Source organism: Pygoscelis adeliae, unplaced genomic scaffold, assembly GCF_000699105.1.
Source record: "Pygoscelis adeliae isolate BGI_AS28 unplaced genomic scaffold, ASM69910v1 Scaffold402, whole genome shotgun sequence".
In the NCBI taxonomy this organism is placed as follows: Eukaryota; Metazoa; Chordata; class Aves; order Sphenisciformes; family Spheniscidae; genus Pygoscelis; species Pygoscelis adeliae.
The window spans coordinates 922755-946073 of NW_008824411.1; the positions used below are offsets into that span (position 1 = coordinate 922755).

General features: G+C 42.7%; 2 protein-coding genes across 3 annotated transcripts in view; both read right to left on the reverse strand.

Moving 5' to 3' along the window:
* Window positions 1-412: 412 nt before the first annotated feature.
* Window positions 413-8554, reverse strand: RPE65 (retinal pigment epithelium-specific protein 65kDa). 2 transcript variants are annotated; one of them, XM_009320584.1, is made up of 14 exons: window positions 8544-8554; window positions 7720-7802; window positions 7189-7339; window positions 6494-6601; window positions 6258-6403; window positions 5444-5587; window positions 5073-5154; window positions 4538-4670; window positions 4274-4413; window positions 3460-3589; window positions 2499-2613; window positions 2307-2401; window positions 2086-2197; window positions 413-634 (listed from the first exon to the last, which is right to left on the reverse strand). In XM_009320584.1, exons 1-14 carry the CDS (start codon window positions 8552-8554, stop codon window positions 483-485), a joined length of 1602 nt encoding a protein of 533 aa, XP_009318859.1. In that variant the 3' UTR covers window positions 413-482. The 2 variants fall into 2 exon arrangements, with proteins under 2 accessions (XP_009318859.1, XP_009318860.1); XM_009320585.1 differs by having other exon boundaries at window positions 483-634; window positions 5444-5591; window positions 6262-6403.
* Window positions 8555-15346: 6792 nt separating this feature from the next.
* Window positions 15347-23319, reverse strand: part of DEPDC1 (DEP domain containing 1) — a 128862-nt gene continuing 120889 nt past the window's right edge. The window contains exons 7-12 of the mRNA XM_009320658.1: window positions 22211-22351; window positions 20839-21717; window positions 20048-20220; window positions 18193-18369; window positions 17729-17914; window positions 15347-15487 (exon numbers count right to left, since the gene is read on the reverse strand). Coding sequence (XP_009318933.1) covers window positions 15347-15487; window positions 17729-17914; window positions 18193-18369; window positions 20048-20220; window positions 20839-21717; window positions 22211-22351 — 1697 coding nt within the window. The remainder of the gene's footprint in view (window positions 15488-17728; window positions 17915-18192; window positions 18370-20047; window positions 20221-20838; window positions 21718-22210; window positions 22352-23319) is intronic.

Genomic DNA, 23319 nt, shown 5'->3' on the forward strand with positions numbered 1-23319 from the left:
TAATACTTCAGTATAGGCTAAAAATTACCTCTTCTCAAAGCATGTAACAGAGCACAGAGACTGGTCTACACAATGTTTCCATGTGTACAGGTATTGCGTTTACACTGTGCTGTTTCATGCATCTTTAACTCTGCCGCAGCTGCAAAGTTTAGTTTTGTAAAACCAAAAAACTCCTCCCCGCCATCCCAAACTTGTGTTGTTTTAACTGTATAGTTCTTACACCCTTTGGCGTAATTTCAAGATGTACAGTGCTATTTGAAAAATACCTGGTTAAGTATTTTGAAGAATCATCAACAAAACTGAAATGCTCAATCTTAATTAAGTAGCCATACAAAGAAAAAGGCTCCTAGGAAGAAAATTAACTATCCCAGCCGAAACCAGGACAGTGATGTTGAAGGGGTTTAGGTCATGAGTGCTTGTAAACGGAGACTGCACCTTTTCAGAGCTGGAAGAAACCTAATGCGACACATTGCAGGCAGTGGTCACGCTCTTTTGAAGAGTCCGTGGAACGTCACGGGAATGTTCACCTCCACTTCAGCCCTGGCAACCTCGCTCATGTCTTTGGCATTCAGGATCAGGAGGTAGGCGGGCTTCGGCCCTGTGCCCGGGCTGATGACGATGCTCAGCACAACCCCTAGTAGGCAAGGAAAACAACAAGCCTGTCCCAGGTGTGCACTTGCTGTACCCTTCCCTTGGGCTGGTCGAGGTAAGAGTAGCCACTCGCACAGAGGACACCAGTAAATCCTGTTATTATCGCATGATCATCAGTTCTGAAGCGGACAGGTTATTTATTTCTCACACCATTTTGGGTTCTTGCCGTCATCAGCTTGCCAGCGGGCGGTGCTGTGGCACAGTAGCTCCTATAGAGTTTCTTTTTAAAACTGAAAAATGTTTTTATTCTGAAAAGGAACTATGAAAAGCTATTGCAGGGGCTGACGACAAATGTCACTTACTGGAATATATATCAAATTTGTCCATTAATTTTTTCAACATTATGAATTACTGTATAAATTTATAAATTTCTTTACAATTCTGCTTCTGAGGTTTAATGCAACAAGATACCCATTTCTGGATCCTGGCATCCCTGTGTGAAATGGATGGGACGTCCTAGCTCTTAGGTTGTTCATTTGTGTACTCTGTGGGTCAGTCATTGCAGGAGAACATGGGAACAACCATACACCATAGTCCGTGACAGCATCAGACACAGCCTTGGGGAAGATGACAGAAACGTGAGCATGGAGCCCGGTGTTAACTCAGCTTTCGGTGAGTGCTTCTGCAGGGGCTTAAGTCCCAGGAAGCAAGAGAGACTTAAACATATTCCTAAAATGCATGTTGTCTACTTCAGTTAAAGAAAGCTTCTAAGAACAAGCCTCAAACCTTTTCATTTCAGTGGGACTTAAGCCCCTGCATAAGCACTTTCCTGAACTGGGAACAGATAATAAGAAATTTCACTCTGAAATATGAAATATTTGGCTGTGACATATGAAACTCTCACTATAAACCAGTGAGACTTGGCTCTTAAATTCAGCAGGGCCAAGACTTCTCCTAGCTTCACGTAATCGTTTTTGGAGAGGAGGAATTCAGGGAATAAGTGGACACCCTCTCAGGCTGAGTGCTGCCACTCACCTTCAAAAGTAGGTTCAGGGCTGGGGATGTGCGAAGAAACGCGTACGGTGCTTGGCATGAATACAACTATGTGTCCTTGAGTGACAAAGCCTGTATTCACTCCACTCCTGCATGAGGAGGATGGGTTAGGAGTAGAAAACACGCTTGGTTTAGGAGAGGTTTAAATTTTACAAAGTTCTGCCACCTGGAATTTCCTGATGGAAAAAGGCTAGGAAATGAGGACAACAGATCATCTAAACCTAGAGGTCTTTCTCCCTCTTTGTTTTCATTCAGTCTCAATTTTCCCACATTCTTCTCAGAAACTTCCCACCGGCCTTAGAACAAGGTACATCACGTCTGGGAGCTGCCTGCGGGCTCTGCTTGTGCCTGCCTCTGGCACAGCCTTGCAGGCAGCCCCCGCGGCCAGCAGACAAGCTTTTCAAATCACGATGCCATTGACCAAAATAAAATCACTATTACCGTCATCTTCCTCTAGGGCATCCGGATGGGAAACAAAGATCGGCTCCGATGGGTACGCATCTGGCTCCTGCCACACCCAGGTCTCCTTTGTTTTAACATTCAGCTTGCAAAGCTAAAGGTGGGAAAAAACCGAAAACCCCACATCTCAGAAATACTCTTTTTTTGTCCTTAAACTGAAAGCTCATGCAAAAGATGTGCCTCACCCGTTCATTGACAGTTACCCTGTCTGGGACAAAGTGATTCAGCCCCAGCCCATACGCATACGTGTAAGGTTTCCCACCATATTTCTTGTAATTGATCTGTGGAAATTCAAAGGCTACAATAAAAAAAAAAAATGCATGAGGATTAGTAGGATGCGGAGTACAGGGGGTACTTGCGTTGCTACTGGCTGTGCTTCAGGATCATCATCTTACCGTGGCGCGGCCCTGAGAAAATAACTTCTGGCTCCAGCCATATGGTCTCATCGCTGCGCAGGGTCGCCGTAGCTGTTGTGTAGGGCAGGGTGACCAAGTTCTTGCCCGTGTCAGCCTGGGACAAAGAAAAATACACAACAGAGATGTAGAAACAGATTTCTTAGTCTATTTGCACAGATCCGTTGCAAACTGCATTGAACAGCGAAGGCAGCGATGTGCAGCAGAGCCTCATCAAGCTGCAGAATGGCAATATGCTGCTTCCATTTTCTTAGCAATAGTGCAGTGAGAGTGCCTATTGCTAAAACCAGACTGTATGTCAGCCTTCACCGTGCTCATAAACACATGCGTAACTTTTTTTCCCCTCCTTAAGACATTCAGAGGTTTTAATTAAGCACTGCCACATGGGTTGCACTTTTTGCTTGACCAGCAACACAAGCAGGGGTGCCTGTGAGCTTTGCAGCTCCGCAAACAGCTTGGCTGACCTGCATCCCCCCGGCAGCCCTTGGCCCACCTGCTGATGACCACGAGCGGGGTCGCTGGAAAAAAACCCCAGCAATTGCAAGCCAGAGAGCTTTGCACCAGGCTGGCCACTTAATGGACCTCACACTGTGAGTTGGGGCTGGAGGATTTAACCACACGTGCTCAGGCTCGTGGCCGCTCCCTTCTCCGCTCCTGGCAGCAGCACCCTCCAGGATTAACTGCTGCCCCACAGTCTCTGCTCTGAACAGTAATGTATGAGAAATAAAACTGAGTAACATTGATCAGCTAAAGAAAATAAAAAGTTTCTCTGAAGACCCATACTTTAAGTCCCTCCCTCCCCTTTAAAATGTTTAATTTGAATTAAATGGGGTCAGGCAGACCACTAATGATGCTCGGCCATAAGCCCTGCAGGGGCGTAGTGCAGACACCGGTGTCTCCGAGCCCCGCTGGCAGCTGCAGTGGCATGGAGTTGTGCTGGTACCTTGTCGATGTTCAGGGGCAGCACGTATCTGCGGGCTTCAGGCTGTGGGGCTTTCTCTGCCTGTTGCTTCACTTCATCCCAGTTTGCTCGTAAGTTGGCTAAGTAGAGGTAATTGTAAACAAACTCGAACCTGCACAAAAACAGGATCACAAACAGAAACAAAGATGTCATTTGCAAGTGAGGGGATTCAAATGCAGCTGTTTTTTTCTAAAATTCAATGGAGTGAGACGAGTCCCAGCCCAGCTCCTTGGCAGAAACAAGCTGTGCATGCGCATCGCTTCCCCTGCGAGGAAAACCCGGCAGCTGCTGGTTTTTGCCCCGAGTGCCCTGCGGCAGCGGCCAGAACTACCTCAGCTCAGGGCACCCTGGGACGCTCATGCAGCCAGCACGGGCAACACCGTTTTGATGCCACATTTCTCTGTATTAACACAAAAAGCAGCATTCAAACCTCAAGCAGATACTGCTCATTGCAGCCCCAGGAACTGAAATATCATCAGCCCTTGGGTAGTCAATAATATTTATTAAAGATAAAGGGAAACGAGGTCTCAGAAAATGAGTTTCAAACAGGCTCTCTGCACCTCTGGGTAGCTTCCACCCTGTCTAGTCTGTGTGTCACCACATGTGAATATTTAGATGGGTTGGGGAGAGTCAGTGCAAGTGCCACAGGCGATTCCAATGGGGAAGGGATGTGCCAGCGCAGGGACTGGCATGTCTGGTGCTGGGGCTCTGCTGGCCCCTAGCAGCTTGTGCAGGGGGAGGCGCAATGCCACAGGGACCCTCGGCCACCTCCAGGCTCAGCCCCACCAAGACTCACCCCTTCCAGGTGCAGAGGTCGACAATCAGAAATCCATTATCTTCATAGGTGTTAATGTGATGGAAAAGGTTGAAGGCCGAGGTGCGGTATTTGATGTTGAGGAGCCTGCCTTTCTTTTTCTCTGCCACATGAAGCCAGACCTGAAAAGCAAGCAGCTGCTTGGTGTAGGCACAGAGAAATGAAGGTGAAACCAATATATGATGGGCCTCCCAGTCCAGGGCTGGCTGCCCAGTACAGCCCAGTTTGGTACGACCCACCGCTTACCCCCATGGTTTCGTTGGACTCGAAGCAGTCCATGTAGTTGGCTCCCCAAAGGCTCCAGGAGGAGAGGAACTTGAGGAGGTTGATTTTCACCGGTGTTTCAACAAACACTATGTAGTTTGAGGTCAGCCCAAAGCTGTTTGGAAATGTACGGGGAGCACATCAAGCTCACTGTAGTTAGTTTGGACAAAAACCACGTAGTAGTTTGATTTAAGCGCTGAATATAGCATGCAGATCACCACTTAAAATGACAGGAATATAAACATCCTGATTTTGGTAAATCTCCTAATTTTAGTTGCTGATTACATGGAAGAACAAGCCCTGCATGCCACTTCTGTAGAGCGTGCAACGCCAGCGATGCTGTACAGACGTACCCCACCTTTGTGTGCTGGCAGAAATAAAAGGGGACTCCGTTAGCCTGCGCTCACTGCTCAGAGCAGCTGCTTTGCCGTGAGAACACGCTGCGTGGCACACGTGAGCAGCATCCCCCTTTTCAGCCAACCTGCATTGTCAGTCTACTGACCCCACGAAACGATACCTGTGGACGTAAGAGGGCTTAAACCTGTCGCTGCAAGGGAACTGCACCACCACCTCCGACTTGTTCATCGGATCTTCCTTGTCTGGAACAGGACAGTTGAAGGGTTATGGGGGGTTTCACCCCTACTTACTTAGTCTGTATTTGTAGTGTTTACCCAGCAAGTTTCTGCCTTTAACACAAAGGGAGTTCATGATTTAGAAACCAGGTAAATAATTGTTTTAAAGATAACATTTCCGTTACTTAAAAAAGCAAATACAATCTAAAGAAGATAAAAAAAAAAGTAACTTGATGATGAAACTTATTTGAAGGATAAAAAAAAAGATTTATGGAACAAGATTTTCTCAGTTCGCTCAGAGGTGGGATTAACTGACCTGCCTGAAGCGGAGGAATCCGTATGATGTTATAGGCAAGCGCAAAGTTTTTTCCAAAGCAATTGCCAATGTTGTAAACCGTCCCGTCGTTTTCAATGTGGGGATGAGCCGTTGCCCCGTTGACGGACACATATTTACAGAGATCTACCTGGAGAAGAAGATGCAGAAAGTCAGGAGCTTTCTTGGCAGGAGATGGGAAGTTACCAGCTCTGCAAGGTGTCGCAGGTCAATACGTCCTCGCTTCAGATGTGGAAAGTTCTTCTCTAAGCCCAAATCACCATCTGTTTTGTGAAAAGAAGAGCAGCAAAGCCAAGCAATTTGAGACGGTCAGGTGAGCTGACACAGTTACAGGGAGAGGTTCGGGATCCTGGGGTCCAAAAGGAAAGGCTCCACAGGCTGGACATTGGTAACACAGCAAAGAAAAACATCACCACACACGTTCTGTGTTACATATTGTTCTACAGGCTGAATGTTGCTCAGCTCTGACGTAAGTAAAGCTCTGGTGAGGAGCCCTCCGGTTACGGTCCCCTTTGGCCAGGCTGCAATGTAGCTCCAGTTTGCAAACCCCAACCCAAGCACGAGGATACAGACCATGGACCCCCATCGCCTCCTAATCAAATATTACTCAGAGCAGCAGTAGTGGGTTCATTTACAAGCTTGTTCTGACTCTGCTCTCACTAACCCTCACAACTGGCTTCGTTTCTGCATCATCTTCCTGACAAACCCCAACTCTTGCCTTGTTGTAAGAGGCCGTTATTAAACATTTTCATTTTAGTTTTACTCCTCCACATATTTAGAAGCTCAGTACAAAGACCCACCTGCTTAATTGTCTCTAATGTATCTGGGTTAATTTTGGTTATAAAGTTGGTCTCAGTACACGCGTAGTAATCTTCGCCGATGGGGTAGATGTTAACAAGGGCATTATCAGTGACCTCCACGCCTTTGAAGTATGAAAAAAACCTGAGCAGAGAAAATGGACAGGCAGTCAGGGGCTTCTTGGAAGTGGAAGCACTGTAGGACACCACTGCAACATCTACAACCTCGAGGTACCTGGAAAAGATGTTCTTGCATGGGTCTGGGTACGCATAGGTGCCAAATTCTGTTATCACGATCCTTTTCTCGGTCATTGCTCTTACGTAAGCATCAGTTCTGATAAACCTGGGTAGGGTGAGAAGGCACATTACAGGTATAGCTGTAACACCGCAACGGGCTATGCAGTTAAAATACCAATATTCTTGTGATGAGCCTCGTGAGACCTCTGAAAGCTGCAGGTCCCCGCAGCCTCATGTTGCACCTGGAGCACGTGGGGTCCAGCAAGCGCCCCCCCCACTGTGGCACTGGGAAGGGATAGCCGGCAAAAAGCTGAAGCTGATGGGAAATACAGCGCTTTGTCTAAACGTTCAAACACCTGAAAGCTGATAGCTCGGCAGCTTCTAACTGAAAACACATTTCAGTTTTCAGACAACGCTGTAATTCTGTCACTGGCTGCAGCTACATCCAGCCCTCCCTCCCCTCCCCGATGTTTGGTAATCTGTACAAAAAGTTGCATTTCTGCTAACTATGAGTAAGTTTCAGTTATTTTCAGCTGGTTTTAGTGATGTCACTGTTAGAGCTCTTCCAATAACCGCATGGACTTGAAACAACCGGTGCCTCCCACATGCTGGGCAGCAGAGCACGTCCTCAGTGCTTGCAGTCGAGCAAGTGTTTCATTATTTATGTTTTTTGTTTGGAAAATTGCCACATACCTTCGGTGATAGGTAACATGCCCCTCCTTGAAGTCGAACTTGTGGAGGAGCGCCTGACCGTCAAAGAGGTGATAGAAGGGCTCTGCGCCCACCTCGAACAAGCCAGGACCACATCTCAGAAGGCTTCCTCGCAGCCAGGTGGGAATCCTGCCTGCAGAAGATGCAGCATTGGTATGTGCACAGCCCATGGCAAATCAGACCAAATAATTTTTATTGTGTCAACAAAAAGAACAAAACTGCAAACTATTTTTTTAATGTTTATTAAACTTGGTTTTTAAACATGCACGAGCTCTTTAAACTATGCTGTTTTCTTCACCTACACACCTACTGTAGACCAAGATATTCAGTATTGAAATGTCTAAAGATCCCCCATCCAATCTGTCCTTCCTCTACCCCAAAACACGCCAGCCCTGTTAAGTCCTTTACCTCTGACACTGTGCTCCAACCCTTGTAAAGCCTCCGAGCTCTGGTGGCCCATGAGCTCCCGAGAGCAAAAGCTGGGCAGGAGGAGATCAGGGAGCCCACACCAACCTGTGACGTGGGCGGTCACCGGAGAGGACAGTTCCTCCACAGTCTCAAAGAGCTTCTTGTAGCCTCCAGCAGGATGCTCGACTCTGAAAGGGCCAGCAGACCTGGGGTTACCCCAGTTTTGGGATAGCTTTGGAACCCGCCCCCTCAAGAGAGGTGGTTTTGTTTCTGGATGGACTGATCTGCAACTTGCAAATAACTTGAGAGATCAGGAGGGAGAAGCACCAGCTTTTGTGGGTGAAAAGGCTCTGGGGGTTCTGACCAGCTACTGCAGCCACTAGCAAACCGCCCAGACCCCGAGCCTGAGCGCATGATGGAGGAATACGGAATACTGACGGGACAGCCTATGCCGCAGCACTGCAGGCAAACACCCTCACCCAGTGGACAAATTCAGGATATCCTGAATCATCAGGAAGCAAAATCCAACTTGTACTTCCCAGGTCTTGGATAAGCATTTTTTTTCCCCTTTTTTCTTTGAGCAAAGTGTACTTGAGTGTGTAGCTGAGAATTATTTGTTAGGTTCCAATTTTGATCTACTGCAGAGCCCAAGAAGACACGCCAAACAGGCTGTGCAGGGTACTGTCCTTCCCCTCCAAAGTACGGACCATCCTCTGGTACCTGGAGGTGGGCCTGTCCCCCCAGACCAGAATCACGCCACTGCATGGGATGTACCAGCACAGACACCCACACACAGAGATCCCCCCCTTCCTCCTCCCCTCCAGACTGCGCTGACCCCCAGCCTCACAGCAACCCCCCCCAGCCAACGCTACACCGCGATGGCAATCGGTGACTTGCTCCTCCAGAGGAGTGCCCGCAGGAATACTCACTGGCTGTACATTCTCTCCCTGACAAAGGAACTGAGCCTCCGGCAGCCAAGTGCACAGCGAGTGCTGTGTGCTGGGTATTTATGGGGTGCTGAGCCCTGCCAAGGGGAGCCCTGCTCCCAAACCCGCCCCGCCAATGAGTGCACCCTGGGAACAGAGCAGGCTTTCACCACCGAAATCCTCCCCGGGCTTTGAGAGGTTTTATCTTGCCGTTCACACAAAAAAGGGCTTTGAATTTTTTTCCAAGACCTAAATTCTTCCCAAGCAGAAGTGATTACAAAGGGAAAAAAAAAAAACAAACCAAAAAAAACTGAGGGGGGGGAAAAAACAAACCAGAAAGGAGTTGCACGGGTGACATGCCAGCCGCTTGGCACAGCCACTCTGCTCTTCACCGATGGGCCCAACGCCGGCCCTGTGCCACAGGGAGACCTTCCCAGCTCCACCACAGACCAAGGGCAGCAAGAAACTTCTCCTTCCTGCAAAACCATTTTGATCCCGTATAACAGAGCACTCTTCTGTACCTGCCCGCCTGCAAAACAAGAATCAGTCCTTCACCTAGAAACGACATGATACTGGAGATACTAAGAAATAAGATGTCAGTGTCAAATATTATCATTCCTACCTCCCGTACACACCAGCCACCAGCTTTCTCCTCCATCCTGAGCTTCTGTGCAAGACAGGATGCTTTGCAAGCTTCAACACGTTGGTACAAGTACAGCAAGACTAAACCACTACCCACCAGCCAGGGGGGCATCAGGGAGCATCATCATCTGTGATGGCTGCTCTTACTGTCGCTGTACATTGCCATCTGCTTATGGCCATTGTTTCCCCTCTCGTCCTCCTTGCTTTACACTTCAGTGTGTTGCAGTATGGTGGCACATGCCAGCAGCTCTAACTGCTGCATAAGGCAGATTTCTTAAGTCTAATGCACATAAAGTGGGTTGGTTTTTTGTTGTGTTTTTTTTTTTTTTTTTTTTTATGGGGTGTTAACAGCCCTACACACTTAGAAAGATGTCAAACTTGATCATTGTTTGTTTTATAGGCAGCACAGCAGTCGCTGTCAGAGACTACCCAAAGATAGCTTTAAAAAAACCTGCCTCTGGTAAGAGTAGATGTTTATGAAAACAATGGTGCTGTAAGGAGTTATTTCAAAGATTAATGAGATTAGAAAGATTACTGCTCTCCCCCTCACAGGTAGCCCATAGTACAGAATGAAGACATTTTATAATACCACGTACCTTCAGGCACTCCTCCCATACAAACCAAAGTGATCAAAACAGTGGTGAAAGGAGAAAATTAGACATTAAATAGCCCCCGTGTTAGATCTGCTACTACAACCATTAAGTGAAAGGTTGGCTTCCTTCTCTTGCGTGCTTTCTCTCTTTCTTTCTTCTCTTTACAAGACAGACTATTTCCTTTTGGACTGAGGGGTCATCTAAGGCTTCTAACCAAAAAAACAAGATACTGAGTTGAGCCTTCGTGAGCTCTTTCACTGAGGCCTCCCATTTACCCTTCATATTAAACAGCCTTAATTATATGGTAATTCGCCTGCGGAAGCATCCTAGCAACAAATATATTTAATATAAACTTCAGTGCAAACTCAAGGCCTCTTAGCAGTGCAACTAATATGGAGATTTTTAATTAACTCCAGGATAAGGACTCAAAACAGTGTCCTAATCTTTGATGCCATGAAAATTCAGTGTTTCCATGGTGACAGCGTCTTCCCAGGCCCCATCCTCCTCCAGTGGCTCAGAGGGCAGAGATCCAAAAACGTCCCTGACCCCACACACCAGCAGCAAAGTTTTCTTCTTTCTGCATCTTACCAGCACTGAGCATGATCCAGCCCTACGGACTTGGCGGCAACAGTTAGAAGAAGGATGGGCCACCACCACAGGCAGCCTCCATCCAGCCCCTGCGGCTCTCCCCCCTTTTCACTCACCATTGCCTGGATGGCATCTGCCTGCCAGGACCCCCTCCCCAGGAGCCAGGGCCAGAAGTGATGAGCCAGAGGAGCTGCTCACAGATAGCTCTGGTCTTAATGCTTTAGACTGGTACGGGAAGATAAAATTCAAAGAGCATTCTGCTATTACACTTGTGCTGCAGAGCTTGGAGGTGTTCAAGGCTCAACACTGCCCCAAGTAACCTGATTTAATTAGATCCATTTTAAACAGGGTTTGGACTAAATGACTTCTGAAGGTCCCTTCCCACCAAAATTATGATCCTATGATTTTCAGTCATTCCCCCCCTCCCCTTAAAGTATTAATTTTGCCACTTCTATCTGTCTGCTGCCCACATGCAGTTAAATTTGGAGTACACAGTTGCATCATGACTCAATGCTGACATTAGCCATTAACATTTTGTCCACGTAACTTCCTGGCTGTTTTCTACCAGTTGCTTTCTTGGAATCACCAGGTGCCACTGCACACCAGCCAGCGCTAGACCAGACAACTTCTGGTTTGACACCAACACCAAGAACAGTGTAAGACAGCATATAACCTACCAACATGTTATAAAACTGTTCTTCCTTGCAACTAATACAACTAAAAAGGAATTATTAGCAGTAATTAGCAAAAAAGGTGCCGCTAAGTACAAGAAGCAGCATCTCATCCTGCCTTTCTGTGCAGGAAAGGGAGGCAACAAGTTTATTTACCTCTGACTGCCAGCAGACCAGGTGGTATTGCAGATGGCAATCACAAATAACAGCTCTAGAACACTTAAGCAAAAGAGAAGACAGTTTTGGATCCGTGTATGCAAAACAGTAAGTACATATTAAAAACCCAAATAGCCAACCATGCCAGTGCGCCTGAATCAGCCGCACGCTGAGTGAACAGCTTCTCATTTGCCCAAGACAGTATTCACGAGAGCTGGAGTTGGAAATTACATCTCTGCTGAACATGTTTTTAAATAAATGTAGTCCATTTTAAGTGGGTTTAAAAAAAAGTCTAAACAGTTTATATGAGCTTGATTTTTGCATAATAAAAGTTAAACAGCCACAGTGTGTGCATACATGCACACAGACTTTTATAAGTAAGAGACGAAAAATTGAGAACCAGCCCCTAAGCCCCTCGCCCACCCCAGCCCACTGCCTCAGAGCAGAGAAAGGGAGCAAAGCCCAGCAAAACCGTTGCCTAAGCCCCCAGCGCAGAATCCTCACTAGTAGCACGTATGGTTCAGTGCTGGACCGTGACAGCATTTTCTCCTCTCGAGTCAGTGTGAGACAACCATGAATCCTTCTTGCAGCGCCAGTTTTCAGAACAAAACTATACTTCAGGGAACAGGCAGCTCTGCTACACCACATTGTACACAACTGATAGATTACCGGCAACTGCGAATTCACTTCGGATGAACAGCTCCTCATACAGAATTACAGTTTCTGCACTATGAAAAAATCATAAAAAGCTTCCAGTAAAAAAATTCACTCAAGAGAAAATGGTAGCTCAAAGCAAGGTTTAGATTAAAATTAAATTTGTATCTGTCATTCATTTGCAATGTTTTAATTGTCCCATAGCTAGTCAATTTGTCTATTTACTCACATTTTTGTTGAGTTCTGTCAAAACCTTAGAAGGGAACATTAAATAACAGAGATCAAGAACTCTGAATAACGAGGGCAGTCCTTTGAAAGCTAAATCCTAAGAAATGTGAGCTTCTCACCCAGTAAGTTGCTTAATTGGAACACATAAATAAATAAAGCATTTATGCAACACTTAATGGGTTGAGAAAAATTAGAAGCAAGTTTAAGGCAGGTACTGGATTTTTCAGAGTAGTTGACTACAGGCATTACAAAGGATGAACATCTGTCACCTATCATGCAAGTGTAAAGTCATCTACAGGACATTAAAGCACTACTAATACTGGCTAAAACTGGGCTGATCTTGGTTTCTCGTTTACAAACCTTCCTCCTCATAAGGAAAAGAGCAAAATGATACATTGCAGAATAGGTACCGTGCCAGATATACCCCAGTTATCAGAACAAAAATTTCTGCACCAACCCCCCACCCCTGTAAAGCTAACATAAGACTAATTTGGTGTATATATATATATATAATTGTATATATACATACACAATTGAGTATCAGATGCAGAACGGAAAGGTGGTTTTGCCTCATTTTTCCAGGGAGGAGAGAATAACCTGAAAGAACCGAAGTGCAGTCTCATGGTTGCAGACCATAGCAGTTACATACTAAGATGTCAAATATAAAAGTGACAATCCTCAACTAAGACCCTCATTCGTAACACCAAAGTATCTGACACAGCGTATGAACTTGTGCAAGGCTATTATGGAGCCTCCCCATGCGATGCCAAAAAACCCAAACAAACCCAAACCAGGTAAAGAAATGAGTAGCTGAGATTTGCTTTAATTTTGATGACTGGTTTTATGACAATTACTGTAAGAGTCTGCATGTGCAGGTACAACTACAATTCAGTTTCTTGTCCTAGGAATGGGCAAGACATGACAAAGCAAAATGGATATGCCTACACCGCACAGCTCAGAACTGTGTAAGATAACCAACAAAGTAACGGACAACCAAACAGCTCACACAAAGAAAAAGCACTGATCTCTAAAATATCTGATTCCACAAAGCACAAAACTGCTTAATTAAAAAAAACCCTTAAAATGAAAACAAAGTTGGACTTCAAATGTACCTTCTTCTACAGTCCAATGCTTGCAGTGCATCCCTTCCGTTATTCTGCAAATACAGACAAAATAAGCAGATCGTTTATCTAGAAGCAATATTACAAGTGAAACATAACACGGACACAAATTCCTCACAACAAAACCCAATTTTGACACTGTTCCAAATGCAGAATGGTTTCAGCGTACAGCACATTATTGATTGCAGTATCATGAGCTTGAAGAAACCCTTTAACTGAAGAGCAGCGTGAAAGTATTATGCAGCGAGAAGTCCACCTGAATATCAGCTTAGGTTATGCGAGGGATAGGTCACAGCTTGGACTGTGGGCCTGACAACCAAGTCATCCGACAAATCTGAGAAGCTCAAGCACATCAACATGCAAACAGCTAACATTCGTGACCCTGAATTGCATATATATGGCTAATAAAACCCACTGCAACTAACACCTAAGTAAGATATATGTTGTTCCTTACTAGTAAGGAATAGTTTTGGCACAGTATTGGAATATACCAAAAATACTGGATATTAACAAGAGAATTTACAGAAATTATGTTTTAACATGATGGCCTCATTCCCTCCAAGGACCTTTAGCTGCCTTATATCGAATTAGTTAGTTCACCTGCATTACTTATCAACTGCTCTCACCACTTTCTAACTGCTCACAGATGCAGCTACAGCCTTACCAGCACTGTTTCTAACCCCCATTGTCACATTCTCCTCTCCTTGGACTGAGATGACAGGGCGGTGAGAGTTGTGTTCAGACTGAGTGGCAGATCCATTACTGCTCCTCCCTGCAGGACATGTTCTATTAAAAACCTTATCATACACATAACTTGAAATCATTCCAGTACATAATGGCCCTGTTTCCAGATTACCAGCAGCAATATCCATAGGTCTCATGGCAGAGCTTGGGCCTGGCACATTGGCTGACTATAGTTACAAATCACACCTTTCCAAAACGACAACACTTAATATAAACAATGTTTCATTGAATCCTTAAAGGTTCATCCATCTTTTTGCTATACCACACTATTTTTACCCTGTTAAGAGGAAAGGGATTTTTTTCATTAAATCTGATTTAAAATTCCCTTGACTGCCCAGGCTTTACCCCTACATGCTATCGGTGTCTGGGAAAACAAACAAAAGGATTTCAGGCTTCTTTTTTGATGGATACAACTATGGGGGAGAAAAGCACTCATTTCTCTCCAAGCCCAGTACTGAACACTGACATCATTCACCACTTGTGACTTTTTAGTTTTTTTGCCTGGAGCATATCTGTCTAAATATTAAGCTGGGATCTCCTTTATGAAAACACTTACTTTGAATTGTTCTCTCACAGAAATACTCATGCAGATTTATATTCTTGTGGGGAGCCTTGGCCCCACCAGAATTAATTGGCAAACCCCTAACTCTGGAAACAAAATAGGGAAGTTTAGTGTATTCTGATTCTATTCGTTGCCACTTCACGTATCATCCATCACTTCTATTATTTTGAGAAGTATACCAATAGATCCAAAGTAAGTTCCATGAACATGTCAGAAATATACCTAAGACTTTTAATATAAATAAATATACAAAAGCTTATGTGAATTTTACAGACAAGATGAACAGAAGTATTTTATGGAGTCAGATAATCATTTATTTGTGGTGAAATTCTGGCTCCCTTGGAAACAACGGAACCAACTTTTAAATTAGTCCCAAACTCAAAGAACATTGTTTTGTTTAAAGACAAGTATTTTGAGAATACAAGGAAGGCACTTATTCACAACATACAGACATTTAAAAACCTACACAAACTATAATAAATGGCACGAATTCCTGAACAGACATTAAGAAAGTTACAACAATATGCATATCATTAGTTTTCCACATGAAAGCCATATATAAATTTTTGGTTACTAATAGCTTCATGCTTATTTTCACATTTCTTTTACTGAGCACAATATATTGTAATAATTTGTAAACAGATAAATATTTATTTCTCTCTTAGCAGGCATTCAAAAGTTATCTGCACAAAGAAAAAGTTATTTTGGCACCTTTCAACATAGTGTCCATGTAAACATTTCTTCCTTCTACTCACAGTGCCACCGTCAAATTTCTGTAGCAAGTGCCCTTTGGTAAATCATTCATACATACATCCATCAAATAAAAAAGCAGCTGAAATGTGGTGAATTAATATCTCAGGCTACGAAATTTTGGTTTTCTTAGGCTAAGCATCGGTTGTTTGATGGTAGGTTTGTTCTCAAATAGCATTGCTTCATTTTCTGTAGTTGGAAATCTGTTCTGGTAGATTAGAGGGTATTCCTTCTGAAACTAGAAAACACAAAAGCAAAAAATAAAATGAAATATCAGACTCCACCAAAAACTCCAGCCGTGCAGGACTTGAGCATGAATCACCTTGTAAGGATGCATATCAGCACGAGGAGCAAGACTATCCGCATGTAAACTGCTGTGACACTTGACCAAAGCTGTAGCCCTTTGCGCTTACCAGTTCACAACTGATAAACAACGAATCAAATAGAAATTTTGTCAGGCACTTCATCTTCTGTTGAAACGAGAAAAGCTTCTAATCACATTTTATTTCCAAGGACTTTTAGCTGTTGTGACTGGAACAGCGCTATGAGCAAACACTGTACTGTTCTAACTGCCTTTATCTCCATTTGCAATGACAGCCTGCGGTTGCTCACCATGTTGTTCATCAGCTGAGTAATAGTAATGCTGCGTACTGTTCGAACTGTGTGACCAGTTTTCCACCCCCAAGCAAGGCATGGTAGCCACCCATGTGAAGCCACGGTGTCTGGGCAGCATTGGTATCTATTCTGTTGATGCTTGGAAAGCTGCCTTTCACGAATCACAATGATGAATGTTTTACCTAAATGGAAGTTAAGATTCAGCAGATTTTGAAGGTGTTCTCAGGGAAAGCTTACTACTTAACCAAGGGAGCTATTTTTCAATTCCTGCAGATATACAAGTAAACAAAAATATCTGGCTTCAGAGACATTTTTTGGACATGGAAGCTAGATATAAGGAAGACATTTTTTATGCTGAGGGTGGTGAAGCACTGGCACAGGTTGCCCAAAGAGGTGGTGGATGCCCCATCCCTGGAAACGTTCAAGGTCAGGTTGGACGGGGCTCTGAGCAACCTGATCTAGTTGAAGATGTCCCTGCCCAAGGCAGGGGGGTTGGGTTAGATGACCTTTAGAGGTCCCTTCCAACCCAAACTATTCTATGATTCTACATTTTGCCCATTTCCTATGTAAAGCCTCAGGAAGGAATACTGGTACATACATCCATGCATCAGCCAAAGCTTTCTGCTGATTGATTCAACCTACAGAAAATGACACCGTTTGTAACTTTTGGTGTTGATACAAGTTGGACCTAACCCTCTAGAAAGTGCCATGTATTTGGCTTTCCCCAATTCTAAGTACCAAAACTGAATAATCGCTCCAAAAAGTTGTGATTTATCACACCACTAGCTATCCCAGCACAAATGGCAAGACTAAAACAATATAGCTGTGCAAATTTTAAAAATAAACTTTGCTAACACGTGGCTCTTACAGTACAAGCTGCTTCTGGACTCTGGTGGGAACTCACCAAAAATTTAAGCATGTACCTCAAGTTTTACTATTTGAGGATTTTAGTTTATTTCCTTCCTCCCCACTTCACCTGCTTAAAGTGCTGCTGTGTATCATTTCTTACTGCTTACTTACTCCAAGTTTTAATCGACTGTAATTAACTACTCTTCTTTACATGCAGGAAGTTTTAATGAACTTGAACAAAAGTCCAGCCTTTGCTTTTACAGGTCCAGAAAGTTTTCATAACACATATGAAAGTCAGTGTTGCAGAAGCTGGGGGAGGGGCACCAAAGAGAAAGAATTGTGCTTGCTCTGAAAAGCTGCTTTTTCAAATTTGAGTCACAAGACTCGCTTAGGAGATTCTAGGACAAGTACAATACTTTTCAATTGGTCAGAAATACTTGCCAAAGCTTTTTCGAAACAGAAAAAACCCTCCAGTATTAAATCCTGCCAGAATTGCTGTATTTTAGCTTTAGTGTTAGGCAATATGTTAGTAGGCCATAGAAGTGCCAGATAATCTCGAGCACCATACATGTTACAAAACACAAAGCTAAGTCCACAGAAAGTAATGTTTCAGAATTATGAACAGATAGAGCTTGACCTCTTAAAGCAAACAAATCACTGCCCACCTATGGCATTTTAATGGTAACTTGTATAGCCAGTGCACCACAAGAAGCCATGCTATAATTCTATCACGTATTATTTAATGGAAAGCAGTACCTCAGAATAATTTTATACTGGTTTTAAACCATTGTTTGAACACCACTGCTGCCAGACAGTATCAAACGTGTATTAGACACTATCTTCAAAATCTAAATCAGAGCACACAAATCGAAAAGCATTCAGCAGCTCTCTTCTACAAAACAAGCATTTCTCTCTATACAGTCTGCTCTTGTTCTGTACCAGGGTCTAGTGACTGAGATCTTTCCCTCACAAAGGCATTTTCATAAGTAGATGAAATATCCATCAAGTTTCTTACCTGTTTTAACTTTTTCTTTTTGTCTTTCACAGACAAGTTCTTATCTTTGATAATGTTCTCTAAGAGCTCTGCCACTGCAGCTTGAGAGGTAGAAACCTTTTGTTCTTCAAACTCCTGAGGAGTTATTTGTTTGCAATATGAATACGTTGGCAATATGGCACAAATTTCTTCCTTTGGATATTTGCACTGAAACAAGAGTTGAAGAAGGGGTCTGCATATACTCAAATGATTATGTACTATTTCAGTAAGAAGGTACCTAACAAACATCCAAGCATACTAACTTCCAGTGACATCACAAGTTGCAAAACATTAACATAGCTAGTATCTATGATTGCATCAACAGTTTAATAAAAGTTTGCATTCAAAATATAGTGGTTTTATTTGCAGTTTTCCCATCCCACCTTCATAAGTAACAAATACCCTGCAATTAGCAAATGAACTTAAACTTCTATCACGACACCAACCTGAGCCATCTTCATGTATTCTATGTGATCTCGCACTGCAACCTGCAGGTAAGTTGGTACTTTAAATATTTCTTGTTGATGGTCCATTAGAAATGAAACTAATCGTGTAGAAAGTAGCTCATCAAGATCTACTTCTTCTGCACAGCATAGCACACATCGAGAAAAAGTCTGTATCATCTAGAAGTGTTTAGCAGATCGTTAGTATGTGAAGTTGAGGGATTTGCCTCCTTTCCAGTCTACACAGTGGCACAATGAATTCTCCAATACCAACTTTCATTGCAATCTCTCTTGCCTGCACCACTGGTCAAGAGAGGAGGAAAACTGATTATAATTTTTTCCTCATCTGAAATAAAGTAACTTCTTATAACATTAGATTTGTACTCTTTTTTCCCCTAACTGAACAGTACTTTCAATTAAGAAATACATATTTTAAAAGAGAATAAGAAAAAAGTCTTACCCTGTAGAAAAGTGTACATCTTCCATTAGCCATCCTGAGACAAGTGAGATGATAAAAAAAACAACCCTGCAGAGCCAACCTAACCAAGATCTAATGCACACCAAGATCCAGTTTTAAATAGCTTCAAAAAACATTTTTACAGCTTTCATATTTCCAGCTTTTAGTAGGCTTATTTTAAATTAGCATGTGCAGGTACTTTGTTGTTTTACCTAGTCTCGTTTGACAAAAACCTTTAATCCTTCCAATAAAAGCTTGAATTCAGACCTTGAAGCTAGTATTTAAACTCACTAGGCAGTCAATTTACTTCTTTGGAACTGTTTTTGTTGTAACTTCACATACACAAATGTTTAGGCCAAGAAAGGTTTTCTACAGACACTTTGCCAACACCTTTTAAGTTAAATGGCAGTTGGGTGAGAAATCATAGAATCATTAAGGTTGGAAGAGACCTCCAAGATCATCGAGTCCAACTGTCAACCCAACAACACCATGCCCACTAAACCATGTCCCTAAGCGCCTCATCTACACATCTTTTAAATACTTCCAGGGATGGTGACTCACCCACTCCCCTGGGCAGCCTGTTCCAATGTTTAACTACTCTTTCAGGAAAGAAATTTTTCCTCACATCCAATCTAAACCTCCCCTGGCGCAACTTGAGGCCATTTCCTCTCGTCCTTTCGCCAGTTACTTGGGAGAAGAGACCAACACCCACCTCGCTACAGCCTCCTTTCAGGTAGTTGTAGAGAGCGATGAGGTCTCCCCTCAGCCTCCTTTTCTCCAGGCTAAACAACCCCAGCTCCCTCAGCCGCTCCTCATAAGACTTGTTCTCCAGACCCCTCACCAGCCTCGTTGCCCTTCTCTGGACACGTTCCAACATCTCAACGTCCTTTTTATAGTGAGGGGCCCAAAACTGAACACAGTATTCGAGGTGTGGCCTCACCAGTGCCGAGTACAGGGGCACGATCACTTCCCTACTCCTGCTGGCCACACTATTTCTGATACAGGCCAGGATGCCATTGGCCTTCTTGGCCACCTGGGCACACTGCTGGCTCATGTTCAGCCGGCTGTCGACCAACACCCCCAGGTCCTTTTCCACCAGGCAGCTTTCCAGCCACTAAATCTGACTAAACAATCATTTGCATTCTTTTAAGAAATTATTTCCCTTCTCCCAAAATAAACAAAAGCAACACCAATATTTGAAATATATTAGGATGGAGACAAGAAAGTGCTTGCTTCAAGTCAGATTTTGGTAAATATTCTGGAGATGAAAAATCTGCCCATTAATCACTATTTAATTGCAATGAGACAAGAACCTCAGGTACGGAATACTGATGATACTCTCAGCATTACTTCAGCCATGTTCTTAAAACAATAGTTATGCTGCACTTATGATTCTCTTACCAAAGAACGTGTTCCCATCGCATCATGCAGCCGTGGCATATCAACATTTTCACTGATCCGAGAGATCATACGCATTAGCAGCTGAATCTTTCTACGATTTGGTGGTGGAAGCAACAAACAACATATCTGTAGCGCTTCAACAGCAATTCTTTCTAAATGAGGCTGAAGGAGATCTACAAGTTAATTGTAAAGACAGCTGTCATTAAGGTTTGAACCAACTTTCAGGATATTTTTATCTCAGTACAAGAAATTTCATTTTTTTTTTCCTCGATGATAATCTATGTTTCATAGAAATCAGCTGTAACATAGTAGATAATGTTATGTGGCCTTTTTTGTGTGGTCATCTTCAACTTGCTTCATTATGATAAACTGCTGGTACCATCAAGACCATAATACAATTAAGAAATGACACTAATATTATTCCTCAAAGTATTTCCAGATAATGTGTTTGAAAGACCAGAAAAAGACATCTCCAACAGGCAGGTCTGTGCAAATTCCCTGCCTCACTCTTAGCGTCTAGGTCAGAATTACTTAACACTTACCTGAACAAAAAGGTGAATTACTGATGTATCAAGTTGAAGACTCCAAAGATACTACATGCTACTATTTGTTAGCAGAGGTACAAAGGGCTACCTTTAAACAGTGCAATTTAGAAACCAGAATTTTTTTTAGAAACCCACAGATCATGTTATACGCATATCAAAAACCCTAGCAACAGTGCCAAAGATTAAGGAAGCAGAGGTTAGTCAACACAATAAGCCAATACAACATGCTTTAGAAAGCCATCTTACTTTGCGTGCCAGTCAACATATAAGAAGAGTGAGTGAAAGAGTATTCTGAGAGTTCTACGGTACTTTTGCAGAGTCTCTTTTTGACGATGATATCAGAAACCTCGTTCCTGATGTCTACTGAAGAAGCCACACCAGAGGTATTTGGTTTTCCTTGCACACAAAGTTGAGACCTTGGCTTTACTGTGATTTCAGCAACTGGTATATTAATGCTAGCACAACTTTTGGAGTTCCTCTTGCCAAGTAAACTCAGAGACCTGCATATTTGCTTCGACCCGCGATTTTCATTAAACAGCTCTTTATCTTGAAGAGTTGAAGCAGACACTCTCTTGATACCATGAGTTTGTTTTTGACATGCGTTATCAAAACCAAGCTCCAATACAGAATTAGCTTTATGCTCATACGGTAGTGATTGTTTTCCATTTTTTGTGCCCAGGATGGTGTTCACATCACTTTGCCTGAGGGAATCAGATTCTCCTTTATTACATACACTTGAAGTAGTATCTCCAATTCTTTCCAAAGAGTAACATCTTGTCCTAAATTTTAGAGGTGGATCTTGTTCATTCCTGAAACCTGAAAGATTTTGACAACTTCCTCCTATTAGATAATCAGCACTGCCTTGTTTACATGTCAGTTTATATTGCTGCAAGTTCTTTGCACATTGTTTTTTAATAGTTAGCTCTTCGGAAGACGACTTCCTGGAAGCTTCATATTCTTTCTTTTTCTTGTCAGGCTCTTTGCGAAGTAGGCTTAGAAGAAGACATTCAGTTGACTTGAAAGAGTTCAAGTGAAGAATTTTTGGAGGTTGTGGGTCACATTTCTCATCTTGGACAGAATGTTTTCCACTGCATATATCTGGAATTGTGATGTAGCCACACATAACTATCAGAAAATGAAATATAAATTAAGATGCAAGTGGTATGAAAATGAACAAGTTCAGAAAGAAATAAAGTTGCTAATTGAACAGGGAAGACAACATATATAAGACACTAATTTATAGTTGACTCGGTTAGTAAAATTAAGAAAAATTTAGCTCAGTCCAAAAGCAATCTAACAAGAGAATTACAACCAACATGCAAGAATAAAGAAAGTTAACACTACACCAGTGAGGAACAGACAGGAATGAGCACATATTTTTAAATTATGGTTATTGCATATTTACAATGTTAGCTCAGACAGCAATTTATGTAGGATATTATGAGACAGAACTGCATTTCAAGTAATAGTGTAATACAGAACGATAGCATTGATGATCTTCCTCAGATTCAAGCTGCCATACAGATTAGGGGGTTAAGGTCTGCTTTGAATTACAGATTTGTTCCCCAGTTGATATAAACTTATAGCTTGCACTGATTATTTCTAAATTCATACATACCTAAAATATTAACAAAAAGTTCATAGTATTCAAAAGTAAGTAATGGTTCAGGGAGATTGAGAAAGTAATCAGCAACTGTTCTGAATACATCCCGTTCAAACCCACTGTAAGTTGGTTGGCTCATGTCATTATTTCTAGGCCCTAAAAAAGAGGTGAAGAAAGAGAAGTCACCAAAAAAATTTTCACAATTCCATTATAAAAGAAATTAAAAAAAAAAAAAAATCAACATAAGTTTATTTGTGTAGGAATGACTGTTTCACAAGAAAGGAATCATGTCAGCAATATACGAATATTTTGTTTAGTTCAGCACTGTACCATTTGTAAGCAAAAATAGTGTAAAATATTCTGTGTAGCCACTGAGGAGTTGTGCTCAGTTTCAACAAGCTGCTCCACACCAAAAAAATAAATGAAGACCCATTTATGCCCTTTATAGGTTCCTCAGCAAAATAATAACGAACTCTTAGTATTCTCCTTCATTTCCAAACTACAGTAATGCCAGTTCTCCCACAGGGAGCTCTAGCTTCTAGATCAAGAAGAAACTCATGCTATAACCGACTTTGAAGAATGTGCAAACTGAGAAGCCAGCCAATATATATATGTTGCTTTATGCATAGGCCAAACAGAGCTGGTCAGTATCTGCCCTTTGTGGGGACCTCCTCTTTTCAACTCCTCTATTCAAATGGTTCACCAAGAGAGTTTTGTTCACCACTACTCCCATGGTGAATCACAGCTACACACAACTAATTTTCTTCAGAAGTGGACAGATGAGCAATCCAATAATCTAAGAGATCTGGTTAATGAACCTTGCCCATGTTGCTACAGACAAGAAAAAGAATGAATGAAAGGGGTCCTGGTATGAATAAAATTTGACACTGTGTAGATCTTTTAACCCTAACATTATCATACTCCACTGAACTCCTACAAATGAAACAAGCTACCTTACAAAGCCAGTTCTAATGAATTAGGAGATGGCAGTTTTACTTACACATAGAACCAAGGAAAATTTAACTTTTGATATGATCAAACTTTATAATCATAGTCACAGTACCACACACTGCACTAAAAATATAGTAGAGCAGTATTCCCCCTGCCAGTGTAAGTATTTTTAG